Here is a 26037-nt window from a genome sequence, read left to right as displayed (position 1 = left end):
CCCTCTCAAGTTCTTAATTTTTATAGTTCTCTGTGGAGACTCTGATGAACGCTCTTTACAAATTTCTGCAGCATGTCACTCTTTCTTGCACCTTGTTAGATTCTGCAACTAAAGAAATTTAATCTGCACTGGTGTTCTGTAGCAACGATTGCACCTTCCTTCTTTTAATTTTTTTGCACTGTTATCGCAGTATAATTTCCCAAGGCATCCCCTTTTAACCCCTGCATGTCCCAGGTAAAACCCCTCGAAATTGTAGGCTCAACCTTGCGTAATTCTTTTTAGAAAAATTAAATTTTTTGTCATTGCAGGAGAACTTTCCCTGAAAATACACAAACTTTATTTGTCTGCTACAGATCACCTAAAATACTTTGTATTCTTATATTATATACTATACAGGGTGAAAAAAAAAATGCCACACGTGGAGGTTGGCATGTGGTTGCTCATCGAAATTCATGACAAAAGTTATCTTGCAAAACCTAGTCCCACCAATAGGTTTAATAGAAATGCGAGTTAAGAAACGAGGCTCTGGCAACGCTGTAACGACATGCAGCGTGGCCAAGCACAGGTCGCATGAACTCAGCGCTCTGCCGGAACAGTCTCATTAGCTCAGTGAGACGAGGTAATGCCATAAATGCCGGTTGTGTGGATGCGCCTGTGTTAGAATCGCGCCAATTTTTTTTTCAGTTAATGTATCAAATTGTATCCAATGTACACCTCCACTATGCAATACACTGTTGTGGACTACTTGTGGACGAAGATTACCAGTTCACCGAGGTGATTGGTGAACGGCTTCAAGAATGTCATCCTCTGTTTGTGGAGTACGTCTAGTCCTTGGACGACCTCTATCTAGTACTTGTGGACAAAGATTACCAGTTTCCCGCAGGCTTTGCTCAAGGTCTTATTAGGTCTTGTACATCCATGGGTGGAGTACTTATTAACATGTTCCTTTAAGTGTCCCCACAAATAAAAATGTAGTGGATTAAGGTCCGGGGTACGTGGAGACCAGAACATTGGACCTCCACGACCAATCCATTTCCCTGGAAACGCTTCATTTAACCAGTTACGCACAGTCATTCCAAAGTGTGACGGTGCACCATCATGCTGAAATCATAGCTGTCGCTAAACACCAAGTGGAACGTTTTCTAAAGCATCAGGCAAAGTATTGCCCAGAAACGTACAATACCAACCAAACCAAACCCAACCGCGCTACAGCCCTTGAAGGGCCTTGGCCTACCAAGCGACCGCTGCTCATCCTGAAGGCCTGCAGACTACGAGGTGTTGTGTGGTCAGCACGACGAATCCTCTCGGCCGTTATTCTTGGCTTTCTAGACCGCGGCCGCTATCTCGCCGTCAGATAGCTCCTCAATTCTAATCACGTAGTCTGAGTGGACCTCAAACCAGCCCTCAGGTCCAGGTAAAAATCCCTGACATGGCCGGGAATCGAACCCGGGGCCTCCGGGTAAGAGGCAGGCACGCTACCCCTACACCACGGGGACAGCAGAAACGTACAATACCGAGGTGCATTCGACTTGGCCGGCAATAGGTAAGGGCCTAAAAGCACTCCTCGCATGATTCCAACCCACATGTTTATGCCAAAGCGTGCCTGAAAGCCACGTTCACAGGTAACATGTGGTTGTGGCGAGACCAATAATGGCTGTTGTGATGGTTGAAAATACCTTCCCGAGTGAAGCTACATTCGTCACTCCATATCACATTCTTTATAAAATGTTCGTTATCTTCAACTTGTTGCAAAAGCCATTCACAGAAATGTACTTGTTGAATGCAGTCTTCTGGCCGCTGGTGTTGAGTTAACCTGTAATGATATTGATGCAGTTTTTCGTCGTGCAACAAATCAACAACCAGTGTTTGCGATACCTGGAACTGACTTGCAATATCATGGGTACTTTGCCGAGGTGATTGGTGAACGGCTTCAAGAATGTCGTCCTCTGTTTGTGGAGTACGTCTAGTCCTTGGATGACCTCTGTCTACTACTTGTGGACGAAGATTACCAGTTTCCTGCAGGCTTTGCTCAAGGCGACGCAAAACATTCTTATCGGGATGGCGCCTTTGAGGGTATCGTGCTGCATACTCGCGAGCAGCAGGAGAAGCTTGGTTATTGGATGCACCCAGCACTAAAAGCATATCGACGTATTCGCCGTTTGTATACTTCATCAGGAAGCCGCTCTACATGCACGTCACAGGACCAGTGATGGTTGTACACTGCGTGGTTAGTCGAGTCATGTATTCAGTTGAATGGATCACACTGTCGTGTGTTTGTCATGTGACGACAGGATGCAATGCTTACAAACGCAGTTACACAACGGGACCTAGGGCCTGACGTCGCACACACAAAAGAAAAAAACCTGATGTAGATTCGAGCCCTAGCTCCCTGGTGCATGTGGGTTTGATAACCCAGCAGTCTACTCAGTGAGCTGCGATGGCAGGTACGGTACAGCGGGATGATGCACGTTTCTCTATTACATTCCGATGGGCTGCAGAATGTGACACTGTTGCCAGCTTCTCGTTTTCGACTTGTTTTCCAGCAGCACCAGATCCGATTTGGCTATAGAAACTTTTGTCTTGCAATGGTATGAGGAATCTCATGCCGACCTCCAAGTGCAGCATTTTTTGTCACCCTGTATGTCTGAAAATTTCATCCTCCCCTGACTCCGCACTGCACTGGTATCAAACTTGAAAATGATGCCACCTGGGTAGCCTATGTGGCGCCACAGAAATAAGCTCATTTCTCTTCTTAGCGCAAATAAGTGCAAAAAATGAATGCATATTTCAAAAGTTTAGAAGTTCACAGATAGTCATATGGTTTTAATATGGTCGAATGGAGTCATTATTTATAAATGTATTTTAAGTTAGCTAACTTGGCTTACATTTAAATCTTAAAAATGTAACCTTCTTTACAGGAGCCAAGCTACTGTTGACAACATTGTTTTTCACCTCGTACAAAACTACATACCTGTATTAATTTCCAAGCCTTCCACATACAAATATCACTCATTTAGTATCACTTGCAGCTCTATTAACAGGGCTGACTTCACTGTGACTGAAGAATGACAGCAAGCGAGCTATGCAGTTGGAGTTTATCTTTTGGGAAAATTCAATGCTACAATAAGCATAACTTTATTATTATTTAAAGATTTATGATGGTTTCTAAGCAGTCAAACCTTTGCACTGTTGCCTGTGCCCAGTAAGCAACTCATGTTCGTCATAGCTTGTCCAGTTAGTTGTTAGCAAATGAATTTCGTACTAACATTTTGATGTAAAAGCTTAGCGGAGGACACAGGAATGCCTAGTTTAATTTTTTTTTTTTTTTTTTTTGGTGGTACTTTTGCATTTCTGTAAAAATTGCTGGCCCGTGCAAATATGTGTTGCACCTGTAAAATAATGCATAGAAATAATCAATTATTTCCTGTTCGCTTAAAACCAATACAATATTTTATTTACGCAAGCAAGAAAAATTAAGATAAAAGAATCACATTTGCTTACCACTTCAGTTTTGGGAAAATAATAAGCAATTTAAACTCTTTTTAATTTATTACATCTACTTGTAAAGTAAAATCAAGATTGCGTCATGATCATGTGTGTCAGATATTATTCACACTGGGTAACAGTTACAGATAGCAAAATAACAGAACTATTGCTTTTTTAGTACCGTCTGGAGCAGGTCGTTATATTTGACGCTCATGGATGTGGGAGGATGATGAGGTAGGGAGAGGGTGAAATGCGGTGTTGACACATAGCCTACTCCTGTCAAATAACACCCAACTTATAGTCTCCATCAGGCAGACGAATGGCCATGCCTCACTCCATGTGAACACTGCGGAGAGGTTTGGAATTGAATCCAGGATTTTTGGATGCAATCTAGTGTTTACAAGTTGTAGGACACCATCTCTCCTATGCCGCAGCCAGCATTCTGATGGTAAAAAGTATTTCCTCCAAAGGGATTCGAAATGGCTAACCGCGGTGTTGGACCGTATAGAGTTGACGCCTTAACAATTGTGGCCTCTAGATAGGCTCTATTCAGTGCTTAATTTCCACCAGAACAGTATAGGAGGGACATTGTCGCTTCTCGCCAAGATTTTCCGGGTTCAATTCCTGGTTCTGTCAGGCATTTAAGATTGCCAGCGGGCTGGTGTGTGGTTAAAGTTGTGTATGTGTGATCCTATTCTCTTTTCTACTTTCCTAGCCATTTATATTCATATATTTGTGTTCCATTTCCATTACGTATGTCATTTTTAAATGCCTGGTAGATTTTCAAGGAATCACTTATTTCATTGTATATTTAATATTACTTGTCTGATCAGTCATTACCGCTAGTGAGCAGTGCGCAGCCGTGGGAGTGGCTTGCAGAGCATGAAGGTCGGCATGTACGCTTGCATCAAAGCCCTATAAGCGGTTAACTGTTTGGGAATACAGAACGCATACTATGATGCTAATTCTTCTACCGCTTTTCCAACATCTGTGGGATCACGGGTATGAACTGTGTCGCACATGTGGATTTGGCCCTGTTTTACGGCCGGATGCCCTTCCTGACGCCAACCTTGTATAGAAGGAAGTAATCACTATTGCGGGTTTCTGTGGTGGTTGGTAGTGTAGTGTGTTGTCTGAATCTGAAGAGGAAAGTGCTGGAACGAACACAAACACCCAGTCCCCGAGCCAGAAGAATTAATCAAACACTATTAAAATCCCTGACCTGGCCGGGAATCGAACCCGGGACCCTCTGAACCGAAGGCCTCAACGCTGGCCATTCAGCCAATGAGTCGGACATTTATTATGATGCTAATATTATAAGCCATTTCAATATACAACATTGCGCAGACACACGTTACTTTAATCCCTTGACATTTAGCATCTGACACAGAACATCTGCCGTATCAGTTGAATTGTTTGCAGTGTCCGTCAGGCTGCTGTCGCAGCCACTGGCTGCCTTATCACTGTGTTAGTTTTCCTCATCACTTTGGTGATGGCCTGATTTATTAATAAACATATTAACAATTCTTTTGAGTTCCTGCTCCATTAATGTCACGGCACCAGAAGGAATTTCTTTCCTTCATAATACCCAAAAGTGTTTGGCATAAAACTCTTTTATCAAAATTGAGTTACATCTTCTTGCACGTGGTTGCTGGTTACCTGGAGTTTGTCTTCCATCCTTGTTCACTTTTTCACACTGTCCAGTGATGTCTTCTCACTTCTAACTACAGCCTTAGGCTTTTTATAGCTTTGGAGAACTCTCCTTTTCTTCCTTACAGAAAATAAAACCTAATATATATGATCTTTTCTGCTCTGAGAATGGATCACTTTGTTATTTGTGTGGAGGTGTTTTCATTTTGTAAATGACTGTAGCTCCATTAATCACTACGGAAGTAACACAAACTGTTAATGAATAATAATGCTATACTAAAGCAATTCAGTAGTGCTCTGCGAAGACATGACTGTACCACTTGCGCTGAAGCAACAGATAATGGAACTCTGTCACTTTCGCTGGTAATCGCTTATCGAATGCCTAATACAAAATATAATTTATTACTTGTCTGGGTACACAAGACTTCCTTACATAATTTGCATTTATATTTATGATGTAGTAATGTTTAACTCTCTCTTTACAGATTTCACCAATGGAAAGAAAAAGTTCAACTGCCTTAATTATCTTGCTCTTGATTGTTTTTGAAAGCTGCATTGCTAGAACTAAAGAGGATAAAAGTTATTATGAGTTACTAGGAGTAAAAAAAACGGCAAGTGAGAAGGAAATTAAGAAAGCCTTCAGGAAACTTGCTGTAAAGTATCATCCAGATAAAAATAAAGAAAAGGGAGCTCAGGAAAAATTCCAAGAGCTTGCTCAGGGTAAGTTTTTATTTATTTATTTATTTATTTATTTATATATGGTATATAATTAACACACATCCAAAAAAGAATTCTGCATTACCTCAGACCAAAGAGTTTGACTTCACTAAAAAAAAAAACAATATATAGAGGACATACAGAGGTACCATATCAGTGTTGTTTATTGCCCAATGAAACAGCAAATGAGAGCCTCTACAACAATACAGTTTTGGTTTCTCAATTTGAGTTACTGAATACAGCACGCACCAGAACTTTTAATACCGGGTAACATGTCCCCTTGCATTGATGCATGTCTGAATTCATCTTGGTATACTGTCCACTAGTTTAAGGCAATGTTGGCCCAAATTCTCCCACTCCTCTATGGTGACTGCATGGATCCCGCAGAGTGTTCAGTGGTTTGTAGCAACCATATAAACAGCCTTTTTAAATTTAATATAATAATAATGTTATTGCCTTTACGCCCCACTAACTACTTTTTCGGTTTTAGGAGATGCCAAGGTGCCGGAGTTTAGTCCCGCAGGAGTTCTTTTGTGCCAGTAAATCTACCAACAGGAGGCTGACGTATTTGAGCACCTTCAAACACCACCGGACTGAGCCAGGATCGAAACTGCCCGTTTGGGGTTCAGAATGCCAGCGCCTCAACAGTCTGAGCCACTCAGCCTGGCCTTTTTTAATTTATCCCAGGCACGTTTGATAGGGTTTGTGTCCAGGTAACATGGCGACCACAATAGTAGAGCGATATCGTGATCACGAAGGAAATCGTTAACGAGAACCGTATGAAGGATGCTTGCATTATTATCCTTTAAGGCAAATTCTCCAAGATGTTGTCGATACAGTGTCACTATTGGTCAGAGGATGTCATCAATGTATCATGCAGACATGGCATTGCCCTGTATGACAAGGAGTGGCATCTGGTGTCCCCACATATTACCATCCCAGAATATTAAGGAACACACCACCTTGCTGCATGTGTTGGACAGTGTGTATGAGACGTGAAGCCTGACCAGACTGCCTCCAAACATGTTGCCAACAATATTCAGGAATAAGGCTTATGTGACACTCATTGGTGAAAGGGACTTTATGCCAATTTTAAAGAGACCATTCAGAATAATGTTGGGCATGATGTCTAGATTTGAGGGTTGGGCCTCGCTATGGGCGTCAAGAGTGAAGTTGTGCCTCGTGCAGTATTTATCACAGTTTAAGTTGAAATGTGGCGTACTATGGGTGCCGGAAGATTATTCAGCCTGGTGGCATTGCATTCAGGGTTCCTCAGAGCTATAATTGAAAATAAACTGTCAACAACTGCAGTCACAGCCCATTTATGACCTGTGCTGTGCCGGATAAGTCATACAGTTTGTCACACTGTACCGCTTCCATGTTCCAACCACGTCACTTTGATTATGGTCCACATGTTGAGCAGCTGCCCTTGTCGACCATCCTTCTTGACATAATGCGATGATGCAAACATGTCATGCCATCCTAGACACTCTTACACTGCTTGGAACACACCTCTGATGCTTCCACACTAGTGCTACGTCAACTGATACGCGCCTCCCATTTGATTATGGTGTTCTGCCTGTGGATTGAGGTAGTCCTATAAAAGAGGGAATATATATATATGATTTGATTCGGCACTTGCTTTTTCTTTCCTGTACTTATATTCTGCAGATGAAAGTATGCTTACAAACAGTCTGCATAGGACAGGCCAGGGTAGCAACAAAGTTCAGACACACAGGGGTGATGCAAAACTTATGTTGATGTGTGTAAATTATGTTGCAAGTTACAAAAGTATTTTCCATAGGAATGTGCTTAAAATGTTCTTACCCTCAAGACTAACCTAAACCCGAATGATTATGTACAAGTGTTTGATAGGCATTTCATTAAGGGTAATACTGCATGGAAGCTTTAGATGTTCAACTTCTAGACATAACAACTAGGTATATATTGCAGTATCATTTGTGTGAGGAAAGTTTTAATTTCTTTTGTAATAGTAATTTATTTCATTTAATTGTCTGCTTCTGGTTTTGTACTCATTCTATCTCTCATGTCTGGACATCTATATATATATATAAAATAACTTGTCCTGACTGACTGACCGATTCATCATTGCCCAGCCAAAACTACTGGACATAAAGAAATGAAATTTTGGAGATACATTCATATTAAGATGTAGGTGCTCGCTAAGAGAGGATTTTTGGATATTCCGTTGCTAAGGGGGTGAAAAGGGAGGTGAAATTTTAAGATGTGTATCTATATATCAAAACTTTACGAATAAGGAAATGCGTATTTTTTTGTTTTCAGAAAATTCCAATAGGAGGTGTGAAAAAGGGGTTGAATGCCTTTAATTAGGATACCAGTACTTATATCTACGAAACTGAAGATATTACAAACCTGAAAATTGGTACTTTGATCTCTTTAAAAAAATTTTTAAAAAACACGTATTTTCTTGTATATCTATAAACCTTCAGACTGCACTCCTCCCTTGCATATTAGCACTTAAAGGATTTGCTTCAGATTAACTTCCTTCCATCCTGTCATTTCTGCAATGTTTCTGAAGCTATATGGTTTTGCATATTACTTCATGAAGTAATCATCATGATCATTTTCTAGTGCTGGGCTGAGTGGCTCTGTTCAGTGATTGAAGGTGCTCAAATACATCAGCCTCATGTTGGTAGATTTGCTGGCAATTAAAAACTTGCAGGACAAAACTCCAGCACCTTGGCATCTTCGATAACCATAACAATGTAGTTAGTCTTACGTAAAACAAATAACATTATTTCTTCTAGTGTAATTTCTGCTTGCTGCTATGAGAATATCAACGAAAGGTGCATTACAGGAGAATACATTAGTGATGGGATACGGTAATCAAATACTTATAATACTAGAATAAGTTCCATCCTATTATTTAAATAATCAAATGAGTTTCAAGTATCATTCATTTGTAGTGATGCATAATCTAACAATTTTAATAATCGAATAACCTCCATCCGATTATTTAAGTATTTGAATAAGTACCGGTAATGAAAATAATCAAGTAAGTTTCACATTTCATTCAGTTGTATTGCATAGAATAATAGGATGCATCATGAATACATTTTTCTGTTTAAGTGTGTCGGATGGATAATCGATTGAAATATGCGAACAGACAAACTCTATCATAAAACAGTGAAGTTGATTAAAATGTTCAACCTATTCAATACATTTCATTCGTCTGAATGCTTACGACTTATCCATTACAATCAGATTGGGACATGTTTCGCCCTTAGTTGCGGGCATCATCAGCATAAACCTCACCCCCAAAATCGTAAATTCATCGGGATCCTGATTTTCTATTACAGACTATCTTAATACTTAAGTGTAAAAATAATATGGATTAAAAAATACATATTTGTCAATTTTTAACTAACTAGCAGAAATTTTTTTAGTATAATTATGTGAAAATTCTTGCAGCAGTCTTTAAATTGCTAATTGGATAGCTTGTGTTGAAACCCATAATAATTTCTTTCTATAGTGTAGTACTATTGTCTTCTTGGTCAGTGTCCTATAAAATAAAGATTACACTTACACATTATACAAAACAAAACATCACATAAGTACATTTATGAACATTCACAGGATTCAGAATTTAGTTAAAAATTATTTGGATGTTGTTTAAGCTACATGTCTGACAATCTATTCAGTCAGTCAGTCAATCAATCAGTCGATACTGATCTGCATTTAGGGTAGTCGCCCAGGTGGCAGATTCCCTGTGTGTTGTTTTCCTAGCTGCTTCTTAAATGATTTCAAGGAAATTGAAATTTATTGAACATCTCCTTTGGTAAGTTATTCCAATCCCTAACTCCCCTTCATCATCATCATCATCATCATCATTGTCCCACTGCAGTCGCCTGGGTGTCGTTAACAAGCCTCCTCCACTCCTTTCTGTCCTTCCACCTTTCCTGCTCCATTACTTCCACCACATTCAATTCAACTTCTTTAATGTCCTTCCAAATCTGACCCATCCACCTTCTTCTCGATCTTCAACTGGTCTCTTTCCCTTAACTTCTTTCCAATTCACTTCTTGCTACCCATTCCTTTCCCATTCTTTTTACATGTCCAAACCATCTGTCTTGCTTTCTGTATGTTCTGTATTAATGGTTCTACGTTTAGCTCTTCTATTTTTAATATTTTGAATTCTATCTCTTGTCTTTTTAACTGATGTTCTTAAAAATTTCATTTCTACGCCCCTTCCTATAAATGAATATTTGCCCCATTTTGTCCTTTAGAATTTCAATTTTATCTTCATATTGTGATCTTTCCTACTTTTAAAGACGCCAGTCAAACTTATTCGTCTACTAATGTCATTCCACGCCACCTCTCTGCTGACAGCTCAGAACATACCACTTAGTCGAGCAGCTAGTCTTTTTTCTCCCATTTCTTCCCAGCCCAAACTTTCAACATTTTTGTAATGCCACTCTTTTGTCGGAAATCACCCAGAACAAATCAAGCAGATTTCCTTTGGAATTTTTCCAGGTCTTGAATAAAGTAATCTGGTGAGGGTCCCATACACTGGAACCATACTCTAGTTGGGGTCTTACCAGAGACTTACATGCCCTGATCTGTACCCTTTATGTACAATCCCATTCATGTGATTACCCCAATGAAGATCTTTCCTTATATTAACAACTAGATACTTACAATGATCCCCAAGGAACTTTCATCCCATCAACACAGTAATTAAAATTAGGGGACTTTTCGTGAAACTCACAACCTGACTTTTAACCCCGTTTATCATCATACCCTTGCCTGTTGTCCATCTCACAACCTTATCGAGGTCATGTTGGAGTTGCTCACAATCTTGTTAACTTATTTATTACTGTATAGAGAATAACGTTATCTGCAAAAAGCCTTACCTCTGATTCAACTTCTTTACTCATATCATTTATATATACAGTGAAACCTCGATAGAACAATATCCATGGGACCTCAAAATTAATATTGTTATTGCAGAGTTATTGTTATAATGAGATTTTGTTAAATATTGACTACTAAAGTACTTTACCTACTGTACTGAAAAGTGCAGTATATACAGTACTCTTCTGACGAAAAAGATTGTTAAAGTACAATTAATGAAACACATTTCGTTCACTCCATTTACATTTAGATTGTTTCTCTCCTTTACATTTTTCTCCTCTAAAGTCCATCGTCTTCTCTGGCATCAACTGGTAAAACAATCCCATCTCAACTGCATTGTACATGTTTTCAGGACCTTACTTTTCCAGCAGTTTTCACATGGTGTTTTCCCGCCAACATTCTGCATCACCTAAACTTGCGAGGTTTTTCGCCTGAAATCACTTTAAAAATGATCCCATGCCACTCCTTAAACCTCCGCAGCCATCCGTTATGTGCCTGAAAGTTAGAATCGCCAAGCGACTTAGCGAAATCTAAGGCTTTTTGACATATCATGGAGTCATTAATTGGAATGTTCTGCACATGATTCTCATTAAACCACTGCAGTGTAGCACTGTCCACATTGTCAGCAGCAGCTGTCTTCATTCTCTTTCTTGAAAGGTTAAACTTGCCACCTAGAAAACTTTCTTCAGTTTCTTTTAGTTTTTTAAGGAACATAGCCAACGTCGATTGTGCAAGTCCATACTTCCTCGCCACATCTACCTGTTTCATCTCGTTATCAATGTCTTATGGTCGAGAATTTTAACCATAATTGGTTAATTTCGCTGGCATGGGGGCTGGGGGGTGTGTCTTCTTCATCATCATTTCATCCCCATCACGACGCGCAGGTCACCTACGGGTGTCAAATCAGAAGACATGCATCTGACGAGCCAAACCTGTCCTCGGACACTCCCAGCACGAAAAGCCAGTTTAGTCTCCAAGCTTATCTGCTTCAGAGTTTCAGCCACTGTCCATATCTCATTAGCCAAGTCCAAAACATATTTATCACCTTAAAAACATTTCCAGATGGCACAGATCACATAAATGAACTTCGTAAGAGCTCAACACAACACTCTGACTGCAACTCAAGCTCAATAATTTACAGACTGCAACAGTTAACACTGTTTCAAACACTGGAGCTCTTTGACTCTAGCTACTTGCCGCTGAGCACAGCTTGCCGCAGCTATTCGCTACCTGCTTACTGCCAGCAAAGTATGTAGGGAAGCTTCTAAGAATACAGCGCTGAAGGTCGAGAGGTTTAACAAACAGTACGTACTGTTATGATCAGATTCTTAGAAGCAGAAAATAGTAAGATCCTCGAAACTTTGTCTTCGTTATAACAGGGTGTTACTAAAATTACTTCATCGTTCTAATGAGGGGTAATTAACATAGTAAATATAGGAAATCTGCCGAGTCCATGTAAAATTATTGCTGTACCCGGGTTTATCGTTGTATCGGTAATCGTTCTACGGAGGTTTGACTGTATAAGAAAACAAAGGTCCAATAATACTGCCTTGAGGAATTCCCCTCTTAAATATTACAGGAACAGATAAAGCTTCGCCTGCTCTAATTCTCTGAGATCTATTTTCTAGAAATATAGCAACCCATTCAGTCACTCTTCTGTCTAATCCGATTGCATTCATTTTTGCCAGTAGTCTCGCGTGATCCACCCTATCAAATGCTTTAGACAGAACATTGCGATACAGTCCATTTGACCTCCTGAATCAAAGATATCTGCTATATCTTGCTGGAATCCTACAAGTTGAGCTTCAGTGGAATAACCTTTCCTAAAACTGAACTGCCTTCCATCAAACCTGTTATTAATTTCGCAAATGCCGGGCTGAGTGGCTCAGACGGTTAAGGCGCTGACCTTCTAACCCCAACTTGGCAGGTTCGATCCTGGCTCAGTCCGGTGGTATTTGAAGGTGCTCAAATACGACAGCCTCGTGTCGGTAGATTTACTGGCACGTAAAAGAACTCCTGCGGGACTAAATTCTGGCACCTCGGCGTCTCCGAAGACCGCAAAAGTAGTTAGTGGGACGTAAAGCAAATAACATTATTATTATTATTATTATTATTATTATTATTATTATTATTATTATTATTATTATTATTAATTTCGCAAACATGTCAAATATAATCAGAAAGAACGCCTTCCCAAAGCTTACATGCAACGCATGTCAAACTTACTGACCTATAATTTTCACCCTTTCCTTTATACACATTGGCTACTATAGCAACTCTCCATTCATTTGGTATAGCTCCTTCAACCAAACAATAATCAAATAAGTACTTCAGGTATGGTACTATATCCCACCCCATTGTCTTCAGTATATCCCCAGAAATCTTATCAATTCCAGCTGCTTTTCTAGTTTTCAATTTTTGTATCTTATTGTAAAAGTCGTCATATATAAATTTTAATACTTGTTTAGCATTAGTCACCTCCTCTATCTGGACATTAGCCTTGTAACCAACAATCTTTACATATTGCTGACTGAATACTTCTGCCTTTTGAGGATCCTCACATACACACTCTCCTTGTTCATTAATTATTCCTGGAATGTCCTTCTTGGAACCTGTTTCTGCCTTAAATTACCTATACATATCCTTCCATTTTTCACTAAAATTTGTATGACTGCCAATTATGCTTGCCATCATGTTATCCTTAGCTGCCTTCTTTATTAGATTTCATTTCCTAGCAAGTTCCTCCAATTTCTCCTTACCTCCACAGCCATTTCTAACTATTTATTTCCAACCTGTACCTCCTTAGTCTCTTTATTACTCTATTATTATTATTATTATTATTATTATTATTATTATTATAAGGTGGGTCTTTACCATTCCTTACCACCTTCAAAGGTACAAACCTGTTTTCACATTCCTCAACAGTTGCTTTAAACCCATCCGAGAGTCTGTTTACATTTTTATTTACCATTTTCCACCGATCATAGTTACTTTTTTTTTTTTACATAGCGTGATAGCTGCAGTCGCTTAAGTGCGGCCAGTATCCGGTATTCGGGAGACAGTAGGTTCGAACCCCACTGTCGGCAGCCCTGAAAATGATTTTCCGTGGTTTCCCATTTTCACACCAGGCAAATGCTGGGGCTGTACCTTAAGGCCACGGCCGCTTCCTTCCCACTCCCAGCCCTTTCCTATCCCATCGTTGCCATAAGACCTATCTGTGTCGGTGCGACGTAGAAAGCAACTAGCAAAAAAAGAAACTTTTTAAAAACTGCCTCATGCCTGCTTTATCAGCCATATGGTACTGCCTAATAGTCCTACTTTTAAGACCTTCCTTTCTATCACATCTGGTTTTAGCAGCACCACGTCCAGGATATTTTTCGCTCTAGTTGGTTCTCCATCACTTTATGAATCAGCTGTCCTTCCCATATTAGCTTATTTGCCATTTGTTGGTTATGCTTCCTGTCGTTCGCATTTCCTTCCCAATTGACATTTGATAAATTCAGATCTTTGCCTAATGGCTGAGTAGTGGGTGTGTGATGGTAGTGCTCCTCAATATTTTGTGATTTTGGTTGTACGTAGTTTGAATAACGAAGTGAAACCGTGTGCCTCTGGATTACTAAGGTTTGAAGAATTGATGTACGTATTACATTTTTATTAGATTTTAATTTGTGGTGTATTACGAGCCACGTTTAAATTATTTGAGGAAGAATCATTTAATGTAAACATTGAGGTGAAGTGCTACCAACTTGAACAAAGAGTAGTGAAGAGCAGTTACAGTCAACTTACACAAATCGATTTTTATATCATTCTTCGCCACCATGAGCTCTTGTGTAGCATGTCAGATGGCTGTTTCTAGGCAAGATATAAATTCTAAGATTCAGTGTAGTAACTGTCAAGGTTGATTACATTGCAAATGTGTTAATATAGGAGACGTTGAATTAAATTTCTTGAAATCTGAAAATCAAGTTTGGAGGTGTGCTCGTTGTGAAAAGGAAAGACGAAATAGTGCACATGGCTTGGAACTAGCAACAGCACCATCTATTGGGGACATCTCTCAGCTCTTACTTGAGTTGAAGAAAGAAATTACAGAGGTTAAGAAATCAAGTGTAGAGGCTGAGCGAGAGTTAGTGGAAAAATCGAGAAGAAAATTTGAATCTTAAGAAGCAACTAAGACACACAAATACAGTTAGATGAACTTGATCAGTATGGTCGTCATAACACAGTTGAAATTTTAGGCATACCTGAATGAGTTAATGAGGATGTTTATGAAATTAAGCATGTAGGTAGAGTATTAAATGTGGGGATCGAGAATGAATCGATTGATGCATGTCATAGTTTGAAGAGGCAATTGCATTAAGCTTCAGGTGCCATTGTAGTGAAGTTTGTACACCATAGTGTCAAGAATGAACTCATTCAAAAATGCAAGGTTAAAAGGGATATAAATGCGTCTCATCTTGGATTCTCTGAGTATGAGACGGTGTATATAAACCACAGTTTGACGTCCCTACGAAGAAAGGTCCTTGGCCAAGCTTGAAAAATTCAGAAGGAGAGAAATTATGCTTTTCTATGGGTAGATCGTGGAGGTAACATGAAACTCCGAAAAAGAGAGGGTGATCGGCAGGTGTTTAATCTAAAAACCCTAGACGATGTGAATGGATTAAATGAGACTGTAACTTTTGTGTTTTGAGAAAAATGATTTTTAATGCAATTAATATTTACTACCAGAATGTAAGAGGGTTAAACACCAAAATTTCAGAGTTTTATGTTAACAATAGTGAATTAGAATACGATATTCTGTTGATTACGGAAACATGGTCACAATCTCATGTTGCTAACAGCGAACTGTTTAATAGGGATTTTAATATGTATAGAAAAGATAGTGGAGGTACAGAGAAAGGAGGAGGCGCATTAATAGCTGTTAATGGTTCTATAGTATCAAGACAAATAACATTAGATTTTTGTGATACTGAAGCAGTCTGTGTAAAAATTACAGTTAATGGTCACAGTTATGTAATAATGTTAGTGTATTTTCCACCTGCAACCAAATTGGAAGCATATTTGGACTTCTATAGATTGTTTGAACTTAATAAGGACCTTTCCAATTTAGATCTTATTGTAGCTGGTGACTTTAATTTGCCATTAATTACTGGTGAGCAAAGTAATCTTGTAAATTTTGGACCTGCATATAGATCCTTAGCTGAGTTTGTCACTATCAGTTGCACTTGGTCAATAATATTCTTAATGCAAATGGAAATACACTTGATCTTATTATTACGAATGTTAACACATTAACAGTATATAGAGATTAATTAAGGAGGATAGTTATCATCCTGCAATTGCAGTCACGCTATTATTAAACAGAGAGCATAGCCATGTTTCACAACAACCTGAATAACCTAAGCAGTTATTTGACTTTAGAAGGGCTAATTTCTTTCAAATGTATAAAATGTTCGAGCGAATGAATTGGTCTAGGATTGTAGAATTTAGACACTGACCAGGCTGTTGAGTATTTTTATGCTAAGGTACACTCTGTATTTTGTGAAACGGTACCAATGAAGAATTTTCACATTAAGAAAAGATCCTCCATGGTTTACAAAAGACATAATAAAAACTTGAAACTGAAGGAAATCCACAGAAAGCGAAGGAAATATTCAGAGTATAGTAGGGTAATATTTAACCAGTTAAGGAGAGTAATGAAACATATAATCATTAAAGCGTATAAGAATTATATTTCTAGACTGGAAGAGAATATCAAAAGTGATGTTAATCACTTCTGGAGCTATATGAAATGCAAAAGAAATACCAACAAGGGTCTGCAACAGGGCATGAAATTTAACAATATCTTACTTAATAACACAAGTATAACTGATGGCTTTGCAAACTTTTTTGGATCGGTATATTTGAAACCTCCACCAACTTATGATATTCCTGATTCATCTGATGTAGGCCCTATATGTTAATTATCCGTTATCTTTAGAATTCGTGGATGAAAAGGAATATGTTAGCTATTAAAAAATTTAAACCTAAGAGGTATGTGGTGTTGATGGAATACCTCCATAAGTACTGAAAGCATGTTAGAGTGTGTTATATAACATTGTGTTAAAAACGCAAACCTTTCCAAAAGTATGGAAGATAGCAAAATTGTGTCCAGTTTTTAAATGTGGGGACAGTAAAAATATTGAAAACTATCGCCCTGTTTGTATTTTGTGTGCACCGGCTAAAATATTTGAGCAAATAATGTACAGGCGTATGTTTAATAATGTGAGGGTCGGTATACATATTAATCAGCATGGTTTTATGCCAGGTAGATCAACTACAACTAATCTATTAAAATTTATACAATGTGTATGCCGTTTTGAATAATCAAGGACAGGTCGACGTAATATACACAGATTTTTCCAAAGCCTTCGACAAATTAGATCACTGCATTATAATGAAAAAATTGTTATGCTTTGGTCTGGCCCCTCCTTGGTTAAAATTGCTTGCATCTTAGTGCACGGAAACAATATGTTTGCTATCATCAATATGAGTCTTACGCATACAATGTTACTTCTGGTGTACCACAAGGGTCTAACCTTGGCCCTTTTTTCTTTATTTTATATATTAATGATTTGCCCACTAGAATTAGGTTTTCTCGGTGTTTATTATATGCTGATGTCAAATTTTATAAAGAGATAAAAAATGTTGATATGTTGAAATTACAATATGATTTGGATTACTTATACACATGGAGTATTGAAAACTGTTTGCTTCAAGAATTTTCACATAATTATTCTAAAAGAATTTCTGCCAGTTAGTTAAAAATTGACAAATATGTATTTTTTAATCCATATTATTTTTACACTTAAGTATTAAGATAGTCTGTAACATAAAATGCAAATGAATCCCCAAATTCTGAAACCATATGTCTTAATCTTCACTATCTGTAAAAAGCTTCTTATTTAAGTAAATGGTTTGTGGTGTGGGTTACTGTAGTCACATCCTAGTTCGTGAACCATGGGCCACAGTTGAGTGGCCTAGTAAGTGGTCCTGAGAGTCGGGATACCAGTTGCTATGGAATGGGAGTGGGCATCTCGGTCATATTCTGAGTCATGACCCTCCATGTGCTCAGGCGGCTAGGACTATACAATCCACCGATGGTCCCTAACCCATTAGAAGAGAGATCATCACTTGGAATATTTGTAAGTGGGGTAGCATCCTGCTTCATGAATTTACAGAGATCAGAACATTTAAAGCAAGCCTCGGACCTATGGGAGTAATGGAGTCCACTCCAATTTAACACGCGAGGGACTCCTTGGAAACAACTTGGCAAACAAAATGGAATTCGATGGGGAGTTATCAATATTAATGGGACTTATGGAAGGAAGAAAATAGAACTGGCTGAGTTGGCAAAAATGATGCATCTGGATGTGCTAGGAGTGATTTTCGGGTAAGGTGACATAATGAGGAAGAGATAGGAGTTATAAAGTGTACATGACGAGGGTTTGAAAGGGAAGGCAGAGTGTGGGGTAGGGGTGTTCATCAGGAATACTATTGCATGCAACATAGTTTCTGTTAGGCATGAAAATGAGCGAATGATGTGGGTAGATTTGACAGAGGAATTAGGACTAGAATTGTCTCATTGTATTCACCATGTGAGAGTGCAGATGAGGATGAACTTGACAAGTTTTATGAAGCATTGAGTGACATCGTAGTCAGGGTCAACAAGGATAGGATAGTACTAATGGGCAATTTCAATGTAAGAGTTGGAAATAGAACTGAAGGATACAAACGGGTGATTGGTAAATGTGGGGAAGATATGGAAGCTAATACAAATGGGGAGGCATTTGCTGGACTTCTGTGCTAGTATGGGTTTAGCAGTTACGAATACATTCTTCAAGCATAAGACTATTCACCGCTATATATGAGAGGGTAGAGGTATCAGTAAATCTGTTAGGAATGTACAGGTTATCCAGGGATTTTTTGATGATACAGACCATTCTCTGATCTATTTGCTATATGCTTTAAGTCGCACCGACACAGATAGGTCTTGTGGCGACAATGGGATAGGAAAGACCTGAGAATGGGAATGAAGCTGCCGTAGCCTTAATTAAGGTACAACCCCAGCATTTTCCTGGTGTGAAAACGGGGAAGCCACGGAAAACCATCTTCAGGGCTGCTGACAGTGGAGTTCGAACCCACTATCTCCCGAATACTGGGCATTGGCTGCACTTAGGCGACTGTAGCTATCTAGATGGAAAATTCTAAATTCCCATGGAGGGAATTAGATATTTTTCACCAATAGAGCATGTCAAAAACATATCAGATGTAAGGCTTTTCAGGCGTTTGCTCTATTAACCAATAATTCCATTGTGGATATTTATCTCCCGTATGCAGTTATCAGACTGTGCCTCATAAATAGGCTTCTGATAAGTTCACCTGCATACACCCAGCGTCAGTAGGTAGGGTCTGACACATCCCACTCTGATGAGTCTAGTGTCAGACCTAAGACGAAATGCTGGTTAATAGAGCAAACGCCTGAAAAGCCTTACATCTGATATGTAGCTATCTAGCTCGGTCACTCTCTGATCTGTAGTGAACTAAGTATCTCTAGGCCTAGGATAGAGAAAGTGAAATCTGTCTGCAAACGAATAAGGGTAGAAAATCTCCAGGACAAGGAAGTTAGAAGTACATGGATATAATTAGTGAGAAGTTTCGAACAGTGGACAGGAAGCAGGTTCAGGATATAGAAAGATAATGGGTGACATTCAGGGATGCTGTAGTAGAAACAGGAAGGGAATGCCTAGGAACAACTGTGTGTAAAGATGGGAAAAGCCAAACATCTTGGTGAAATGGTGAAGTGAGAGCAACTTGTAAATGTAAAAAGAAGGCTTATCATAAATGGCTCCAAACAAGGGCTGATACAGACAGGGAATTGTACGTAGATGAAAGAAACAGAGCAAAACAAATAGTTGTTGACTCCAAAAAGAAGTCACGGGAAGATTTTGGTAATAACTTGGAATGGCTAAGTCAAGCAGCAGGGAAACCTTTCTGGACAGTAACAAAGAATCTTAGGAAGAAAGAGAAAAAAGAAATGAACAGTATTCTGGGTAATTCAGGCGAACTCATAATTCCAGGGAATCACTTTACAGGTGGAGGGAACATTTTGAAAATCTTCTCAGTGTAAAAGGAAATCAAGTTGGTGCTGCAAACAACTGAATTCATGGGGAGGAGGAAAATGATGATGGTGAAATTATGCTCGTTGAAGTGGAAAGGATGGTAAATAAACTCAATTTTCATAAAGCAGCAGAAATAGATGAAATTAGACTTGAAATGAAGTGTAGTGGGAAGGTACGGATGAAATGGCTTCATAGAGTAGTAAGATTAGCATGGAGTTTTGGTAATGTACCTTCAGATTGGACAAAAGCAGTAATTGCACCTATCTATAAATAAGGGAACGGGAAGGACTGCAACTATCGAGGTATCTCATTCATTAGTATACCAGGCAAAGTATTCACTGGCATCTTGGAAGGGATTATGTGATCAGTGGTTGCGAGGAAGTTGAATGAAAACTATTGTGGTTCCAGACCACAGAGGAGCTGTCAGGATCATATTTTCAGTATGCGCCAGGTACTTGAAAAAATGCTACAAGAGGACTGGACAGTTGTTTGTTTCATAGATCTACAGACAGCATATGGCAGGGTACCGAAGGAAAAGATGTTAAAGATGTTCACCATTCTGGGGGACTATGGGAATAAGGGTAGATTATTAAAACAATCAAAGGCATTTATGTTGACAATTGGGCTGCAATCAGAATTGATGATAAAATGAGTTCTTGGTTCAGGGTACTTACAGGGGGTTAGACAAGGCTGTATTTCATGTTTGTTGTTCGTAGTTTACGTGGATCATCTGCTGAAAGGTATAAAGTGGCAGGGAGGGATTTAGTTATGTGGAAATACAGTAAGCAGTCTGGCCTATGCTGACAACTTGGTCTTAATGTCAGATTGTGTCGAAAGCCTGAGTGTAGTATCTTGGAACTTGAAAATAGGTGCAATGAGTATTGTATAAAAATTAGACTTTCGAAGACTAAATTTCTGTTGGTAGGTAAGAAATCCAAGAGAATTGATTGTCAGATTGGTGATACAAAGCTGGAACAGGTAGATAATTTCAAGTATTTAGGTTGTTTTCTCCCAGGATGGTAATATAGTGAGATTGAATAAAGGTGCATTAAAGCTAATGCAGTGAGTTTGCAGTTGCGATTAACAGTATTCTGTAAGAAGGAAGACAGCTGGGTGGACTCAGGATATCTTATTCATAAGTTAGAAGTAAGACCTGAAAGTAGTGAGAATGATTGCTGGTACAACAGGTGGGAACAATGGCAGGAGGGCACTTGGAATGTGGAGATAAAGGCTAAGTTAGGAATGAACTCGGTGGATGAAGCTGTACGTATAAACCACCTTTGGTGGTGGGGTCATGTGAGGCGAATGGAGGATAGGTTACCTAGGAAAATAATGGACTCTGTTATGGAGGGTAAGAAAAGTAGAGGGAGACAGATGACGGTGGTTAGGCTCAGTTTCTAACGATTTAAAGATTCGAGTATAGAACTAAATGAGGCCACAGCACTAGTTGCAAGTAGAGGATTGTGGCAATATTTAGTAAATTCACAGGCTTGCAGAGTAAACGCTGAAAGGCATAACGGTCTATAATGATGCATGCATGTTATTTAAGTAAATGCCATCTTCTGGGCACATAATGAAACTAAGCCCCAGTACTACCAACTGACAATTTCTTTCAGTTAGCAGCAGACAATATACCTAGGTACATTAATTTTATGTTGTCCAGCTCTATGGATAAATGGTTAGCATGCTGGTCTTCGGTTCGAGGGGTCCTGGGTTCCATTTACGGCCGGGTCGGGGATTGTAAATTTCAGGAGTCAATTCCTATGGCTCAGGGAATGAGTGTTTGTGCAGTCTTCAGCATTAGGCTTCATCTTAGGTACGATCCCATCCTCATACAAGTGGGTCACCTATACGGCATCAACACAAAAGACTTGCACCAGGCCTCTCCGGAGGCCACAAGTCATTACTATAAATCAGTCAAAGGGAAAAAATACCATTTTGTTAACTCTAAGACCACAGCAAAAATATTTTGATTATAATAAAAATAATATTGAACCTCTTATCACCATGCGAGATGACAAGCAGTAGACCTCATCATCCCTGTTAAGAAGGATAGTAGTCATCATTTTTAAGTGTTAATATTTTGTATTAGATAATTATAACAATTTTTTACGGTCTGTTAGTACTGTGTTTAATTTCTTGTTTTTAATATTTTAAGTATGTTTTTATTTACTTTATACATGCTTAAAATTTGATTTTACATTTTAATCCTATGATATTTGAGTAGGCTATATTTTTTAGTCTGTGCCTTACCGAGTTTTATCACATTTTATTCATTTTTTTTTTTCATTTAATATGATATCTTTTTATGGATGATCAGGTTTTGTGGATCAGGCTCAAACATGTTCGTCCTATAGTATTTTTCTACTCTGATGGCGGGCGGCCAACATGCTGTCAGGGGAAGCGGGGAGCATGGGGCCGACCAATCCAGCACGACGCGAGAGGCCGTTACGAGAGAGAGAGACAGAGGCCACTACTACAACGTTGCCAGGAGCGCCCGCGCGCGTTAAAGTTGTGTTGAAATCCACATAACAATGTAATACAGAGCTTCGTATGTTACAGTTCGATTATGGCCCGTAGATGAGTTTTATTATTTTTGTTTATGTATTTATTTCTATTATTTTCTTATATCTTCGATGTAGTATGATACGAGTTAGTAATGCATATAACAAGTGCATTGACAACAGACCGAAAAACAATTCGTTCAAAAGTACAGTTACACAACACATTTTCTTACTTTATCTTACCTTATTCCAGCTGAAGGATCCGTGTTACAGCACCCCGACACTCGCCATCGTCACCAGAGCTGTCACCGGAAATATCCTCGTCACTCGACTCCTCACTGTGGCTGTCGTCTCGCAGATTTATGATGATATCGTCCATGACTGTGTCCAATACCACGTCCCTTTTGTAATCGTCCTCTTGAAATTTTTCAGCATGAGACACACAAGCCTTCCACTCCTGTTCGGTTACTTTATCCAGCTCCTCTTCCATTAAAGATTGGACGTCAGTTTGAACGTTTAGTTCCTTTTCCCTACAGCAGTTTTAACGTTTCCCCAAACCAGCTCTATGGGGTTATATTGACAGTGATAGGGTGGCAGGCGAACAACGGTATGACCCTTTCTGTCAGCAAGTGTATCAATTTCGTACATTTTTGCCTTTGGCTTGAATTGTTTCACAAGAGACAACAGTTCGAGTCTGGTGTGATTGCTGTCATGAGGAATATTCCTAGCAGATAACCACGATATAATATCAGCTTTTCGTGTGTTCGTTGTAGGAATTCGCTCTAGCTGTACTGAATGGTAGCTGGCATTGTCCATTACAATCACTGCGTCTTTGATGTTCCTTTCGTCAAGAGCGTCTAAAAACTTCAAAAACCACTCTTTAAAAACCATAACGTTCATATCACTGGTCGATTTCACCTTTGGCCTGAAAACCAATTTACAGTCCTGTAGAAAACCAGTGCGACTGGAACCTACGTGACAATAATTCATCCACCTTTCCCTACAGGAACTTTAAACCTCCTGTACCCTCCTTATCTTGCCAGATTTTCGTTGGAGCGTAATTCTGATGAATGTAAGTCTCATCTAAATAAAATATATGGGGCGATGGGTCCTTATTCCTCAGGAGATGCATTTTTCTCAAAAACGTTACTCTGGCTGTTACTATATCAGCTCTCTCCATTAAAAATCTTCTCCCGTCGTTGCTTTTTTTTATACTTGAACCCCATAGACTTCAGTATCCTCCACAATGAAGTAACTCCCCATTTCAATTTTATATCTCTTTCTAAATCACCACGTAATTTGTTCAGTGTCGGGTATTCGCCCTTTACGTAATAACTGAGAAGAGTTCTTCTAATTACATCTTTATGGAATCCGTCGATTGCCTTTGTTATACAGTTCCTTTTGATTCTTTTGCGTGGTGATTGAAATGAGATGGAACCAGATGACTGGGTACTGTCTTCACCTTCCTTTACTATACGCTGAACGGTTCGCGTACTAACTTGACAGGCTTCCGACACTCTCTGCTGCACTTTATACACACTCACTAAAGGACCATTATTTTCTGCTTCCTTTTGAAAATATTCATGAACATTGCTGATCAGTTTTCTACCCTGGCTCCTTATCTCCTTCCTCTTCGCCATTGTACGATATACGTATAGTGCAATTATTATATAAAAAATAACACAGAGCAACACAAATAGAAGCAATAGAAAAAACTAACGTCACATCACATGCCACGAAAACGTTAATCGAAGAATGCAGTAAAGGACGCGGCAAGAATTACTCATAAAACAAACTCGTCAAACAAGCTCTTTGTAATACCCAACGCACACTGTAAGACTACTCGGCAACACAGCAGTTCGTGGAGCGAAGTGAACGCGGCAAAGTCTCCGGGCGACTGAATAGTTCTCAGCGCCACCGCTAGGCGATCTTTTGTCTGATTGGGCAGTGGCATACTGCCCGCACCCCACTTCCCCTGACAGCATGTAGGCCGCCCGCCATCAGAGTAGAAAAATACTACGGTATATATAGTCAGTAGAGCTGGGGACGGAGCGGAGCAGTTGTTGTGACGTCATCACCCGGTAGTACCGAGTGAACTACCGAGTAAATGTCCTGACGCGGGACGTTTAAACACGTTATAGGTTTGCACTGCGAAGGTATTTCATCCCTCTATTAACACCCTTCTCTCACAACGTAACAACTGTAAATAACTGCATATATATTCACTATAATTGTTATATACGTAACTGCTAGGGAGTAGGAGGTAGTATGTGGAATAAATGTTAGTTACTCGTATAGTTAACTCATTCGAATAGTAAAACAAAGTATGGCGCATACCTACCGAAAGGGTTTGTATACAAGGGGATTGGAAGTTAACAGAAAAGTAATGTATTAACAATTATTTCGTAAGTTCATGTGATACGGTACACTGTTAATGAGAAGAATAACCTGAATATAAAGAATCTTATCAGAATATAATGAAAAACACTGACATAATTTCATGTACAGGATGACAAATGTAATTACGTAAATGAACGTTGACTGGAATGTCCTTCTTTGCAAATGTGATTACAAAACATATCTGACAACATACTACTACACGTCCCAATGACAAACAGCTATCAGTAGAATGCTTCTATAAATACAGTTATTATATTATATTATATTATATTATATTATATTATATTATATTATATTATATTATATTATATTATATTATATTATATTATATTATATTATATTATATTATATTATATTATATTATATTATATTATATTATATTATATTATATTATATTATATTATATTTGATGTGCCACCACCCGTCGCGTATGTGCGGCCACAAAATTTGCATTTTGCGTGTTTCCTATTGTCAGTGATGTCAAAAAACTGCCAGGCATCCGACGGTTTTCGTGGCCATTGTGGAACAACTTTCTGTAAAAATTTCTTTAAATACCTTTAAATGTTCTAAAAATATAACTACTATCTACGAATATGTTTAAATATCACACTAACACCACAAATATAATCTAACAGACTTCACATTATCTACAAAACATAACAAGCGTAGGAAATATATACGTACATTCGAAACAACACAGATTGAATACAGGTACTTTCGTACGTGTGTTGTGCGCTACACTGTGCTCAGGTCCTGCGCGAGTACTCGCAGTTGTAAGCGGAGGGGATCGGTGGTGCGCTCTACCGCTACAACCGGATTACTCATCGGTATTACTCGCTCCGTCCCCACCTCTAATAGTCAGTGGGGAAATTTTAAATCTCTCATGCCATCGGATGCCAATGACCTAGATGTTGGGCCCTGCAAAACAAGTTGTCGTTGTAGTCTTCATAAGACGAATGCAAAGGGAAGGAAGGAACATGTGCACTTGACTAATTTAAGCATACTGAAACTTTTTCGTAAGAAATGAGTTTACAAAGCCTCCAGCTGGGGAAAAAATCCTACTTAAACATTATTGTAATTGCTTCCTGCTTGCGGAGAGATGGCTTGGAATGACATTAGTAGACGAATAAGTTTGAGTGGCGTTTATAAAAGTAGGAAAGATCACAATATGAAGATAAAGTTGGAATTTAAGAGGACAAACTGGGGCAAATATTAATTTATAGGAA

The 26037-nt window shown here is 38.9% G+C and overlaps 1 protein-coding gene across 2 annotated transcripts in view; it reads left to right on the top strand.

Moving 5' to 3' along the window:
* The window catches only part of LOC136864342 (dnaJ homolog subfamily B member 9), a 57616-nt gene that overhangs the window by 17362 nt on the left and 14217 nt on the right, over nucleotides 1–26037 (top strand). For both annotated transcript variants that reach the window (XR_011017829.1, XM_067141192.2), the window contains exon 2: nucleotides 5622–5856. Coding sequence is in view for 1 of the 2 variants with exons in the window: in XM_067141192.2 (XP_066997293.2) it covers nucleotides 5631–5856 (226 nt within the window). In the remaining variant the exon portion in view is untranslated. The remainder of the gene's footprint in view (nucleotides 1–5621; nucleotides 5857–26037) is intronic.

Source organism: Anabrus simplex, chromosome 2, assembly GCF_040414725.1.
Source record: "Anabrus simplex isolate iqAnaSimp1 chromosome 2, ASM4041472v1, whole genome shotgun sequence".
In the NCBI taxonomy this organism is placed as follows: Eukaryota; Metazoa; Arthropoda; class Insecta; order Orthoptera; family Tettigoniidae; genus Anabrus; species Anabrus simplex.
This window is presented reverse-complemented; position numbering and strand designations above follow the sequence as displayed.